This window comes from Vitis vinifera, chromosome 15 (assembly GCF_030704535.1).
Source record: "Vitis vinifera cultivar Pinot Noir 40024 chromosome 15, ASM3070453v1".
NCBI lineage: Eukaryota > Viridiplantae > Streptophyta > Magnoliopsida > Vitales > Vitaceae > Vitis > Vitis vinifera.
Genome location: NC_081819.1, coordinates 23,219,877 through 23,232,939, shown reverse-complemented (window position 1 = coordinate 23,232,939; position 13,063 = coordinate 23,219,877). Strand labels below are relative to the sequence as shown.

At 32.8% G+C, this 13,063-nt stretch overlaps 2 protein-coding genes across 7 annotated transcripts; one reads left to right on the top strand and one right to left on the bottom strand.

The window, feature by feature from the left end:
- Nucleotides 1-1,720: 1,720 nt before the first annotated feature.
- LOC100267125 (pollen-specific protein SF3-like) lies at nt 1,721-3,771 on the top strand. Its single transcript, XM_002269501.4, has 5 exons — nt 1,721-2,166; nt 2,282-2,381; nt 2,466-2,497; nt 2,941-3,030; nt 3,257-3,771. The coding sequence occupies exons 1-5, from the start codon at nt 2,032-2,034 to the stop codon at nt 3,560-3,562; spliced, it is 663 nt and encodes a 220-aa protein (XP_002269537.1). The 5' UTR covers nt 1,721-2,031; the 3' UTR covers nt 3,563-3,771.
- Nucleotides 3,772-4,333: 562 nt separating this feature from the next.
- LOC100253419 (uncharacterized) lies at nt 4,334-11,526 on the bottom strand. 6 transcript variants are annotated; one of them, XM_010663440.3, is made up of 14 exons: nt 11,392-11,526; nt 10,272-10,325; nt 9,985-10,186; nt 9,780-9,854; nt 9,593-9,694; nt 9,358-9,398; nt 8,903-9,016; nt 8,206-8,320; nt 7,927-8,117; nt 7,698-7,814; nt 7,176-7,256; nt 6,715-6,953; nt 5,400-5,439; nt 4,334-5,148 (listed from the first exon to the last, which is right to left on the bottom strand). In XM_010663440.3, the coding sequence occupies exons 2-14, from the start codon at nt 10,317-10,319 to the stop codon at nt 4,573-4,575; spliced, it is 1,941 nt and encodes a 646-aa protein (XP_010661742.1). In that variant the 5' UTR covers nt 10,320-10,325; nt 11,392-11,526; the 3' UTR covers nt 4,334-4,572. The 6 variants fall into 6 exon arrangements, with proteins under 6 accessions (XP_010661742.1, XP_010661741.1, XP_010661743.1 ...); XM_010663439.2 differs by having other exon boundaries at nt 10,272-10,354; nt 11,392-11,525; XM_010663441.2 differs by having other exon boundaries at nt 10,296-10,354; nt 11,392-11,525.
- Nucleotides 11,527-13,063: the final 1,537 nt, after the last annotated feature.

Below are 13,063 nucleotides of genomic sequence, written 5' to 3'. Positions count from 1 at the left end.
GTTTAAAAATATCAGGCGTACGAATGTACAACATTTCTAGCATGGTGTACAATCAGTTACAGCACAATATATCAACGCTTCATTCCCATGCGTTTTGAAATGGATTAAATATTTATTAATGTCAAAGGAAAATGAGGATTTTAATAAATCTTTTTTTATTTTAAAATATAAGATAAATTCAAGCGAAAAATGAAAAAAGATTATTTAAAAAAAATTCATGGTTTTACCATTATTAAAAATAAAATATTATTTCCATGTTTTTAAAAATTATATAATAAAAAAAAAAGACATATTCATCATGCATTATTTCTTGATTATACCTTTCCACTTATAGCTATTAAAAAAGTTTCTTAATCATTTTTAAGATCTTGGAAACTTTCTCACTTGAATACCTATAATTAATTTTTAGATTTTTTATTCAATGAAATCTAATTTTAAAAAAATAAAATAAAAATAAGAAAGATATTAAAATATAAAACTAAAATTTTATTTTTCTTGATAAGAAAAATATATATATTTTCTGTATTTGAGTTATTAACTTAAAAATAATTAAAAAGTGTCTTTAAAAATTAGGTTCTTAAAATTATTTTTAATCCCTTTAATATTAATGTTTTGTACAGAATATGGAAAAAAAAAAAAAAATAGATCATTGCCCTTTAAAAAAACGTTTTCTCTCTCCCCTGGGGAGTTGAGAAAATTAAATCGTGAGAGGTCCATTTTTCTTTGGGGTGAAATTACTAGAATGCCAACAGGTAGATGGGGGACTCGATTTATGCTAGGGATATTCCATGGGAAATTCGGATTGAAGCGCGTGATGGGCAGACGCATTTGGGAGTTAGGTGGGACAACCCTCCTCCATTCGTTATAAAAATAATCCCAGACACGGCACTCTGTCCCCATGCCAAAGTTTCAATCATGTGTTTGGTGGCGTGTTTTTATTACTCCACTGGGTCTTTATTAAGGGCACGTTTGAAAACAACTTTTCAAAGTAGTTTTCTAATTTTAAAAACACAACATTTCTTTTAAAATGTAATTTAAAAAAAAGGTTATTTTTTTAATAACATATTTAAAATATTTTTAATTATTTTTTGTAAAATATTTGATAAATAATTAAAATCTTGAATAATACGTTCAAAACTGTGTGTTATGCATGAATATATAATATCTTCACAAATAATAAAATAATAAAATAATAAAATTATTTTCCATATTTGTATTCTGAAATATAATTTTGTTTTTAAAAACAATTGAAATTTGCTCCTAACAATTATTCTTAAAAACTACTTATCAAAAAATGTTCTTGAAGATGTCATACAAATCCTAAAGTTTTTCATCATATTTAATGCATAATGGCACAATAATATGATCCATTTTAAGTAAAATATTGAGACCCTTTTGGTCTAAGCATCGCCAACATGGACTTCTTTGGAAGCCAAAAAGTTGAAATTTTTTTGTCTCCTTAGTCCTCAAGACTTACTGATTCTAATTGAAATGTTTTTAAAATTTATAATATGTTACATAACAAAAAATGGCTTTTAGAAAAATTATCTACAAAGCCAAGCAGCCGACTGCCATCCCTACCAAACCCGAACAGGCCCATGAATGCAAATGGTCTGGGCCCATTTCCCCAGGTACAACCCCTAAAAGCTAGAACAAGTATCACCGTTAAAAACTTGTTCAACCGAAATAACTACCACAGCATCAATGGCTAAACACTTGGCCTTCTCATTTCAATTTCAACCTCAGATTGAGTCAAAAACATCTTCTTTCTCATCCCATTTCATTCGGATTATGCCCACATTTAGAGCATTAACATTCATTGTTTAACTTGTAACATCCATCTCCAATCACGTGTCCAACATTCATTGGTGGGATACAATCCACTTTTAGTTTTGAGTAGAAAAATGGAGACTTTGTTCAATTTCGATTGTGTAAACATTTCTGATGAAGAGTCTGATGTTAATGTTTCTTGGTTGAATTAACCGGCTTTCTAAGTTGTGGGTTCTTTTTTTCTAAGAAGAGAGAAGGAAAATGGCATTCACTGGAACCTTGGATAAATGCAAGGCTTGTGATAAGACTGTTTATGTGGTGGACTTGTTGTCTGCAGATGGAGCATCTTATCATAAAACATGCTTCAAATGCAGCCATTGCAAAGGCACCCTTGTGGTATGTTTCTTCTAAGCCTATTTTTCCCCTGTTTTTTTTTTTTTTTGGTAAATTTTTACGAAAATCAATATCTACGTAAATTTATGAGATATAACAAGTGGGTTTTACTTTGCAGATGAGCAACTACTCATCCATGGATGGGGTCCTCTACTGCAAACCTCATTTTGAGCAGCTGTTCAAGGAGTCTGGCAATTTCAGCAAGAATTTTCAAACATGTGAGACTTTTTTTTAAAAAATTTATTTGGCATTCTGGGTTTCTTTTTCTTAATGAGCTAACTCCTATGGTTCTGCATGAATAGCTGCGAAGCCTGCTGACAAGCTAAATGAGCTGGTACATATTTGATACTCCCAATTCCATACCTTCTATCCATGTGTTTGCCTCTTTGGGGTGGTCTGGATGTCACATAGAGCATGTTTGGCAAAATTCAAGAAAATAGTTTTCAAAAAACAGTTTTAAAGACAATTATTAAAAATGGTTCTCCACCGTTCTCAGGCCAAAGTTCTTGGCATATTCCTCAAAAATATAAAATATTTTCAATCAAACATGTTTTTGAATTAAACCATAAATATTCTACACATGAACCGCTCCCAAACAAACCTTAAATATTCTTAATTTTTTATATAAAAAAAGTAGTTGCATGACATGTTAGTTTGTCTATTATGACATTTTTGTTTCAATATTTGGTGGACATCCAAACACATCTTTATTTTATTTTCTATCATTTTCTTTTCTTCCATTAATACTAAGCGTATGGATTTTGAAATCTTTTACAGTCAAGGGCTCCTAGCAAACTCTCTTCTATGTTCTCCGGAACCCAAGACAAATGCTCTGCTTGTCGAAAGACAGTGTACCCATTGGAGAAGGTTTGTACTCCTACAATAAACCCCATTTCTTTTTCCTTCTGATTTTTTGTGTTGACGTCATCAACATCCAAGCAAGAGAATTTTTTTTTCAGATTTTCCTTACCTTTTTTGTTCTTTATAATTTTCCCTTGTGTTTTTTTTTCCTCAAATTTTCCCGAATCCAAATGAAGGTTAATGGCAATGGCCCAACCAAAAAATGACTCATCGAATGACATTTGACAAACAGGTGACGCTAGAGGGAGAATCTTACCACAAGTCATGCTTCAAGTGTGCTCATGGGGGCTGTCCCCTCACACATTCATCCTATGCTGCTTTGAATGGAGTCCTCTACTGCAAGCACCATTTTTCCCAGCTCTTCATGGAGAAAGGCAATTACAGCCATGTTCTTGAGGCTGCAACACACAAGAAACAAGCTGCTTCAAATGCAGAGGCAGAAGCAAAAGCAGAAGCAGAAACAAAAGCAGAAGCAGAAGGAGAAGCAGAAGCAGAGCCAGAACATGACCAAACTGACCAGACACAAGGGCAATCCTAAAAAATGCACAAACACGAGCGCACACACTATGCTTCTTTTGTTGTTTTTCTGACTTCCTCCCAATTTTTCGTCTGGTTGGCAGACCATATAATCGTAATGCCATTCTTGTATGTTCTCCGTTTATTTTGATTTTGTAAGCAAGTTCCAGAAGTTATGTATCAGACTTATACAAAGCTTATGACACGATATTATCTTTTCATTTTTCCCCATGTTTTTAGCCTCAAATGCTCAGCCTTTCCACGGCAACACCATGTCCAAAAATTAATCAAAGAATTCATTATTCCTGTCTTCAAAAATTTACTTGTTAGGAAAGAAGCATATATATACTAGACAACAATCTCCTTCTGATCAAAGATAAATTTCCCTCTTCTGGATAGATAGTCCCTTCCACATATCAAGTCTTCTTTGAAATCTCTCCTCCATGTTCAATACACCCAAATATGTAGTGAGTAGGTTCCACACCCTACATCCCCATGAGAGCCTAGTGCCTCCACATTATCAACTCCCCTGATTGGAATTAGCTCGATTTTCTCTAGATTAATTTTCATACTGAATATTGTCTCAAATCGCATGAAAGACCAGATTAGATACTCCAATTGCTCTTGGATCATCTCTAGTCCATCACTGCCTCTATCACCCACCTAGAAACCCAAGATAAAGCCCCATCTCCTAGCCCTCTATAGAATTTGACTAAGCTTCTTCACGGACACTATGAATAAGGAGACTCACGCTGTCTCAACCCCCTGGAAATATTCCCAAAAAAAAAAAAGGTGTTTCAACATTGTAAACCAATGCATTGCATTAAAGGGTAAAGGATAATGTACTTGATGGAACAACATTTTCATATGAAGTAGTCCAGAATTTCTAATACATTTCTGAATGGAAATTTTTTTATTTTTGAGGTATATGGGATATCATATACCAAAGGAACAGAGACAGGAAAGGTACAAGAGAACTGCAGGATGTCCACCCCATACGAGAAATCCAACAGGCTAACTGAACCCACTGACTCATGGTGGCAAAACAACTTTCTGGCACAATATCAAATCTGAAATGGTCTTCCCATGCCGGTCAATCCTTCGAGAGCAGTTTACACCACCATCTAGAATATTTCGGACCAGAATATTCAAAGAATGGATACCCTTTACTTCATAAATCTCTACCTTAACATGTTCAGCAACCCATTTGTCTCTCTTATTGATGGCATCAGAGTCGGGAAATGAAGATGTATTTAAGAGAGTTGAGACAGCTGCTTTTACCCATTCAGGTGTTATGATAATCTTCAGCCTCTCAATATCTGGAGGGAAATGTGGGATGATGGAAAAATTCAAGTCATTTCCTTTGTCTCCAGTCCTGCTATGGGCTACACTATAGAGAGGAATTTTCTGGCCTGATGGAGCAGGAAAAAGATCAATTTCTGATGACCAAAAATCACTGGGATGTTCTTGTGCCGTTGGCAGCAATGCTGGCTCTTGCAAGACATGGATTTCCAATAGATCTTCTTTAATGCCGACCCCCTGATTATTTGAGTTCATCATCTTGTTGTGCTTTACTCCAGTTTGCCAGAAAACATATTCTCGTCTGACCTGCATTATCCAACAAGCAATCCTTTTTAATTTAGAACTTCTTTGTGCACCATGTGATACTGAAAGTATTAGATAAAAAACATGATCAAATTGCCCAAAAACAATGACAAGATGAAACAATAGCATTGGTTTGGGGAGGTAATAGGGTGCAAAGTAATAGTTTGGAATAAAGAGAAAATCCCAAAGAAAAAAGAGCCAAAACAAATTTCTCAAAAGTCATTTCCCTGATAATTAGTCAGAGAGAGCCATACCAGTTTCTTTTCAAGAACGATGTCTTTCTTATGTCCAGTGCTGCATTTATAAACAAAAAGAACTATTATGACATTAACAGATACTGTGAAAAAAGTATTCAGGTGAATAGGATCAAAAATGAAAAAGAAGGAAATATAGAACAAGAAGTTTGCAAAATTGAGACTTATCAGTTTAAAGTTAAAACTACACAAACATGAGTCTGATATTGTCAATCATGTAGCCTAGGCAAATATTAGAACCCAAAGGCTATGTTTGATTCTAGGACAGTACGAAGAAAAGAAAAGAATTGCTAAGGAAAACGATTTTCTCATGTTTGGTTTTACAATGAAAAATAGTGAAGAAAATCAAATATAATTAAAATCAGTAAGAAACTTATGTATTTTCAAATTATTTAATCTTTGTATAGAATAAAAAAAATAAGCGAAATGAGTTTAAAGTAGCATATAAAAAATAATTTATTGACTTCAAATCAAGTATTTATTTTCCTTCATTTTTTATTTCCTTCTATTTTTCCATTCTATTTTCTTTCCCTTACATTTTTAAAATTTTTTGGAAACGAAACAAAGCCAAAATGGCTCAAACTATTAGGATGGTCATCTTTGGTATTTAACAACAATTATAGTGTTAATTACCACTCGATTAAATGGTGCATGCATACTTGGAACTCTCCCAGTTTCCTGATTTAATGTTGCATTTTTCCCCCATGACTCAGTGGAACAAGGAGCTCACTTTATGGAAAATAAAATATAAATAACAAAATAAAGAGTATTACAGAGAGCTGTGTATATGAGCTAAGCCTGAGCTCAACATGAGACTTGTAGATGAGCCCAAGCTTGAAGTCCAGCTCATGCTGCTTTAACAAGCCTAAGGCAGCAACACAGGGGTGGCCACAGTAAAGCTTAAAGCTTTGTCAGTTAACTGCCAAAATATTTTCCTAGTCAAATATCATTGCCAGCTAAAATACACTGCATCTGTTGCAATTGTCATTCTTTCATAGTGGACAACCAATAGGAAGACCCTTATCAATGTGGAATTCATTCATTTTTAGGAATTAGTCATATCTAAGTTATTTAACTCAGTGAATATTGAGTCTCATTTTACCCAAGAATCTAACAACACCCAGCTAAGTTTAATCTAAGCCCACCAAAACCAAGCTAAGCTGAATCTGAACCTGAAAAACTTATTAACAGTTAAGAATTTATGCCTATTTGAGAAAGTTTAACTTATCTCATTCACAGTGATGGTTCTATAAGCATGACCCCGATTCTGATTTAAAGATGAAAACTGATGTAAGATCTGATAAAAAAATTTGACCTGATACCCCCACCGCCAGCTGGTCCATTTGTGTATAAAGCTGTAAACTCCTTAGAAAATTGAACTGCATGTTCCTTTTGCTCAAACAGTCCATCCATGCGTAACCTAATATCATCACTAGCCTTCCACAATGAAGTGCCATCATCATTGCTAGCGGCCTTCAGGCTATCAAGTCCAATCACATAAGAAAGTATGTGGTCACTAACACCGGGAAATACTTCTTCCATCCATGATCTAACCTAAAAGAAAATAAAGGAAAAAAAATGAATTATAACTTCAAGAATAACATTACTAGTTAAACTGATTAACTTCATGTTTTTTCTGAAGCCTTCAAAGAGAAGTTTCTATAATGATTGTCATTCCAGAGAATCAGAAATTATTAGATTCAGCACATCTAATTATCAGTGACACAATATTTATTGAGAAAAAAAACACAGAATAAATGCTATAATTTTATATACCAGGAATTCAGCAGCTTTAGCACGTTTAACACATTCATATCCTCCATAGGATATTTCTCCCCATCCTTTCCATCCACAGTCCTGAAAACTCGAAAAATTAGAAAACCAGAACCAATGGAAACTAACTGTAATGTCTTATAGACTGTATTTGTGAAAAATAAATGCTCATGAATGGAAAATAGCCCTGTAGAGAAAAAATTACTTTGGAAAAGTGAGAAGCATCTCAGGTGAGAAACAAGCTTTACAATGATAAATGGAACATCAGCAGTAAATCATGGGGAATGCAAAGACAGTCGATTTTAGCCTCATAAGTACTTTTTGTCCCAAAAACTACAGTTAAGGACAATTACATAGACAACTAACAGGGTGTTAAGTGCTAGGCCAATGCATTAAAAATATAAGGGTAAGCACAAAACAAAAGGGCCACAACAAGAGAAAGGATCGAGATCCTCCCAATTAAAAGAGCAAACACACAAGGTTTCAGAGGTAAAACAATTTAAAATGATGAATACAGGAAGTTACCTTTGGAACCAGCTGCAAGAGTTTATCAGGCACTGAATCAGCAGATGCTTTTGCTCCAATGCAGAGAACTTTATTTCTTGATAATGGCTGAAATGAAACGTCCCGAACATCTATTACCTAATTTAATGGAAATATATTTCAGTTTAGTTTCTCCATTTCCCATTTCCTTAGTATACTTAATTTCGACCATGACAACTTCAAGTCATGCGAATCTCCATATGTAACTTACCACATCAGGGGTAACATAAGCACCTGGGTTCCCAATCTCGTAAAGAAGTTGTTCAGCACAAGTACTAAAATTCAACACCCCACCACTGCCCTCTGCCTTTCCTAGGTATACTTTTCCATCAAAACCAACTTCAGCAAAAGGAAGTGATAAATCAAGGAGATGTGGAAAGGACATGTCTCGATATTTGTCTCCTGCATTACAAAAAAACAAAGATTACCACCTAAAGAAGGTAGCGATCATGCTAATATAGAGTTGCTAAAAGTTAAAACAAAAGTACACCTGGATGCATGAAGAATCCTCCAGTGAGTTGACAGCCACACTCCAGAAGATGACCAGCTAGACACCCTTGTGCCAACTGATTTATGTCATCCCAGTTCCAACCTAGTTCATAAATCTAACCATGCAGATACAAAGCAATGAACAAAATGACTATATTCCTTCACAATGCCATATACAATTCAGAGATTCCATTCTTCAAGCGATTATCAAAAAACAAAAATAAATAAAATTTTATTGAAATATTTGTCGTTATTGCTTATATGACCTTTCTGGTTTGTAGCATGAAGTTCCAATAATTTTTCCTTCATGAATATCAACACAAATCTGAATCAACTTCCAAGCTTCTTCCAAACAATGGAGTTGAAAAGATGATATGTGCTCGATCCTTGATCCATTTTTAGAGTAGAAAACACCCTTTTCTAAAAATGTAATGTTCATCATTGATTTAATATATTCCGAAGTCTACTTCACTGTATCATCATATTTGATTGCTTAACGCATTGATGTACACTAACAATTAAGCCAAAGTTAACCAAGTGATAAAATTTTTGAAGAAACAATATAACAAGCAAGAAATAACACCACAGGCCTGACAGGAAAATGCCAACCTAATTTCAGAAAGTGGAAAAAAGCATGGCAATATATTGCAGAAATCTCAAAAACACAAAATGCGACAGGAGAGAATAATAGTTCATACCATTGGACCTAAAAACAAGGCAGCATCAGCAACCCGTGAAGTAATTATGACATCTGGTTGGTACTTTTCCAGGCATTCAACAATGGGAGCTGCTCCCAGATATGTGCTTTTACCCTTCATAGAACAGAAGTTTAAAAATAAATAAGCAAAGAGTTGGACATTAAGAAGAGGAAACAAGTGTTCTGGCTCAATTCTCATCAGCTGGTGCCCAAACCAACAAAAATAAATACTAAATGAATAAAAGAGAAAATCTTGCATCCGTCAAATATTTTTATGAGCAAGCATGTGCTTATGCACCTTCCAGTGCTCACTAATAATCATCAATAAATGTTTGTGTGAATAAAATGCAATGAAAAGAGACCAAGAAAAAGGAGTGAACAGTGAGTGAATACAACATAGCAGGTAATAACATTGAGTATTAACAAAAAGTATGAACAGGAGTTCTGGATTCTTACGCCTTCCATAATATAAGATTGTTTAGGTGGGGATTCCAATCCTGAATGTGCAAATGAGGGAAAAATGATCATATTGTAAGTTTGAGGAGTTCATAAGAAGAAAAAAAAGATTGTGCATAATATCAAATTATGCAAACTCAATTGGAAAAAGGATGATTTAAAAGTTGGCATCTCGAAATGCCCTCAAATATTGATTAAATTCATTCAGCACCTTTCATAGATGTCCAAGAAATACCTGAATTTTCTAAAGCAACCTCATGAGCCACAGCAACAGTGATACTAAGCCCCAGGTTGCTTGCTATTTCCAGAACTTTTTCCTGAGCACCAGGTGGATCCACTTCCCCCCCAAAAAAAGGGAAAATAAAAAAACAGAATACCAATTGCAGTTTGCATAAAATAGTTCAAAGTTGTTAATTTCTTACTTGCACCCATGTTGGTAATTATGCAAGTTCCTCTTTCTGTGGCCAATGGCAAGAGCACATGCATCCAATCTGAAACTGCATCATCATTGAAAACTATGAGAGAAAAAACAAGAAGAAAAAGCATTGGGTTATCCAAAACCACATCAACCATTTAATGTAGTGAGCATAACAAAAAAAGGCAACAATTGGTCAGATGAAGACGCACTCCGAGAATCATAGCCATCACCACCAGACACCATAACTTGGTAGCGTTCAGCAAGGGTCCGCTCTGCTAGGCATTCAAGCACAAGGTAGTTTAGCTCTTTAACTCTCTGAAGTAACTTGAGTGCTGCCAATGGTCTGTCACCTCCAAACCCAGCTCCACAACCAATGTAAACCTTTTCACTTCTTCTCTGAGGATTAACCCTCTGCCATTAAAATAATCTAGTCACTTGTCCTACTGCTTTCTATATCAGGCTAAATAAAATTGAACCAAATGAAAATTATGCTAACCAGCTTGATCACACAATCATGAACCTCGTCCCTATCCTTGTTGTCCATTGATCCCTGAAATCCCCACAGCAATGAGAATTCACCTACAAAACCAAAATTATGGTTTGTTGAGGGGAAAAAAAATGCATCATAGGTCTCTGCCCTAATTGTTTCAATGGAAAATGCAGCCATGAGGAGAAAATGTGTTGATAACAAGTTCACTTTAGTTATGTTGGGTAATGTTAATAAGTTACTTTTAGCTGAATAAAAAAAGTCAAATATTTTGCCTTTTTCTATTCGGCCAAAAAACAAACACCACCTAAATTATAGTAAGCTATGTAATCGAAGAATTTGTATTAGATGAGGTGAACAAGGATGGCAATCCACCTAATTCCTGAAATACAGCTCCCAATACCAAAAATAAAATAAACACTTTCTGGCTATATGAAGAAGCAACAAATACCATCAACAAACTACTATACTACAACGACAAAGGATTTCCAGTACCATTCCAGGTGCTAATTTTGCTAAACGTCGAATGAACTTGTTGAGCTTATAGTATGATGATATAGGTAAGCAACATAATTGAGAAATTTGCATCATAATAAGCTTACAAAGCTGGTCTGCCTCCCAGAAAGTGTCAAGCGGCATCCCAATTTTTTTTAGCAGCCCAACTTTCCATATTACATGTATTAAAGTTATGCAACCAGACGACAACCACAAAATCAACAGATGTTTTCCAGTACCATTCCCCAGCTACTTTTCCCAACCACCAAACCGCCGCCCTAATTTAGCTATATCAGTAATCAAATATACTCATCCAAGTCCAGATGCATTTAAAAGAATATTCAAAACCTTCTCCACAACCACCAGATTACCATAAGATTGCCTAATTTCAGCAAAACCGTATAAATTCATTAAAATATCTCTCAAACTGATGAATTAGAAGCAATCAGGGCAACTAAACAACATTCATGGCCATGCAACATGCAGTCTCGATGTGTTTGGCTTCCGAGAAAAAAATAAAATAAAAAATTCTGGAGACAACAAAAGTTTGAATACTATGTTACGTGTTTGTTTTGATCTTCAAAATAAATAAATAAATGAACTCAGCTTATACAAGCTGTTTGATTTGACATACCGAGTCCAGTATTTTGTTTTCTCGCGTGAAGCAATAAATTTTATATTCGCTTCGTCTTTCTCGTGTTTTCGCGGCAGCCAAACAGCATAATTCACTCAGCTGTACGGTCTCTTCATAAGGCGTCCGTTGTGAAATCAAAACACGGAATAGGAAGATCAACATAATAAATATAAGTGAAATGTTAAATGACCATATTAACCTTTTTCAGTTTCAATAATTTATTTATTTTGCATTATTATTTCCATTTTTTTCAACAATATAATATATATAAAAAATGACATTGTGATAAAAAAAAAAAAAAAATGTTTTTCATTTATCAAAATTGATAGAATTCATGATTTGTGGAAAATCAATAGAACTTTTTATTTATTTAATAATTGTTCATCTATATAACCTATTTTATTTTAGAGTGTTATTTTACATGATAACACTAATACCCCCAAGAAATTCAGATTAATTTCTACTTCTAATTTTTTTTTTTAAAGTCTAGGTGAACGGGAGAATTAATATATTAAATAAAAGATATGAAAATTTGTTATCCTAAGGTGTGAAAAGATATGATTCTCATGTTATAAATAAGATGGAAAAATGCAAAATTGTATGTGATTTTGGTTGTGAAGTCTTAAGGTAATCCATCCTAATGCTAGTGATAGATTGATTCGACTTATTTACGTGTTCAATTTTAATTTTTTTTTTAATATATTGCAAATTATGGATAAAATGGATGTATGTTTTATAATATCTTAAAATAGTATCTTTTTTTAATAAAAAATAAATCATGATTGTGTTATAATATTAATATTCATATTTTACTAAATCTATTTATTTTTAAATTTATATGCAATTATATATATATATATATATATATATATATATATATTTTATTTTCAAGGAGACATGATTAAATTTAGTCAATATTCTATAAATAAAATTTATAATTTTTTACAAAATTAAATATTTAAAAGTAAACAGCTAAAATTTATTTATTCAAATGATTTTTTTTAATTCTTTAAAAAGAGGTTTTTTTTTTTTTAAAAAAAAAACAAATTGTAAAATCCCCAAAAAAAAGCAGTTTTGCTTTTTTTTTTTTTTTTAATGCATATGCCTTGGAAGATTCTCATATAATTATTAATTTTATTAAAATCGAGAATAAAATTAATTTCAGATAATATACGTCTTGTTACATACCCTTTAAAACTAATTATTTTTTGATAAAATGCATAATATTATCAACATAAAAATTAAGGACAAAATTAATTTAAAACAACACACACTTTTTACCTATTTTTTAAAATTAATTAATTTTATATAATATGCATCGGATTAGTTGCACAATAATACTAATAAAATATTAAAAATTGGTAATGTTTTGAAGGATATGCTGTGTATAATTTATTTTTATTAAATTTGAACAATCCAATCTTCTTTATTGTTTTTAACTTTTTATGTTCTCCTTAAAATTAGGTTTTGTTTAACTCTAACATTAAGAATAATAAATTTCTATGAGAAAATCATTTTTGAGGTTTTTGTTTTTAATTAAAAATATGAAAAATATTTTGAAAGTTGGAAAATTGTTTTCATATTCGAGGTTGAAATAAAATTTTATTTTTGAAAAAATTTAAACATATTTTTTTGAAAACAATCCCAACAGTTCCATGACTAAAATTTTCTA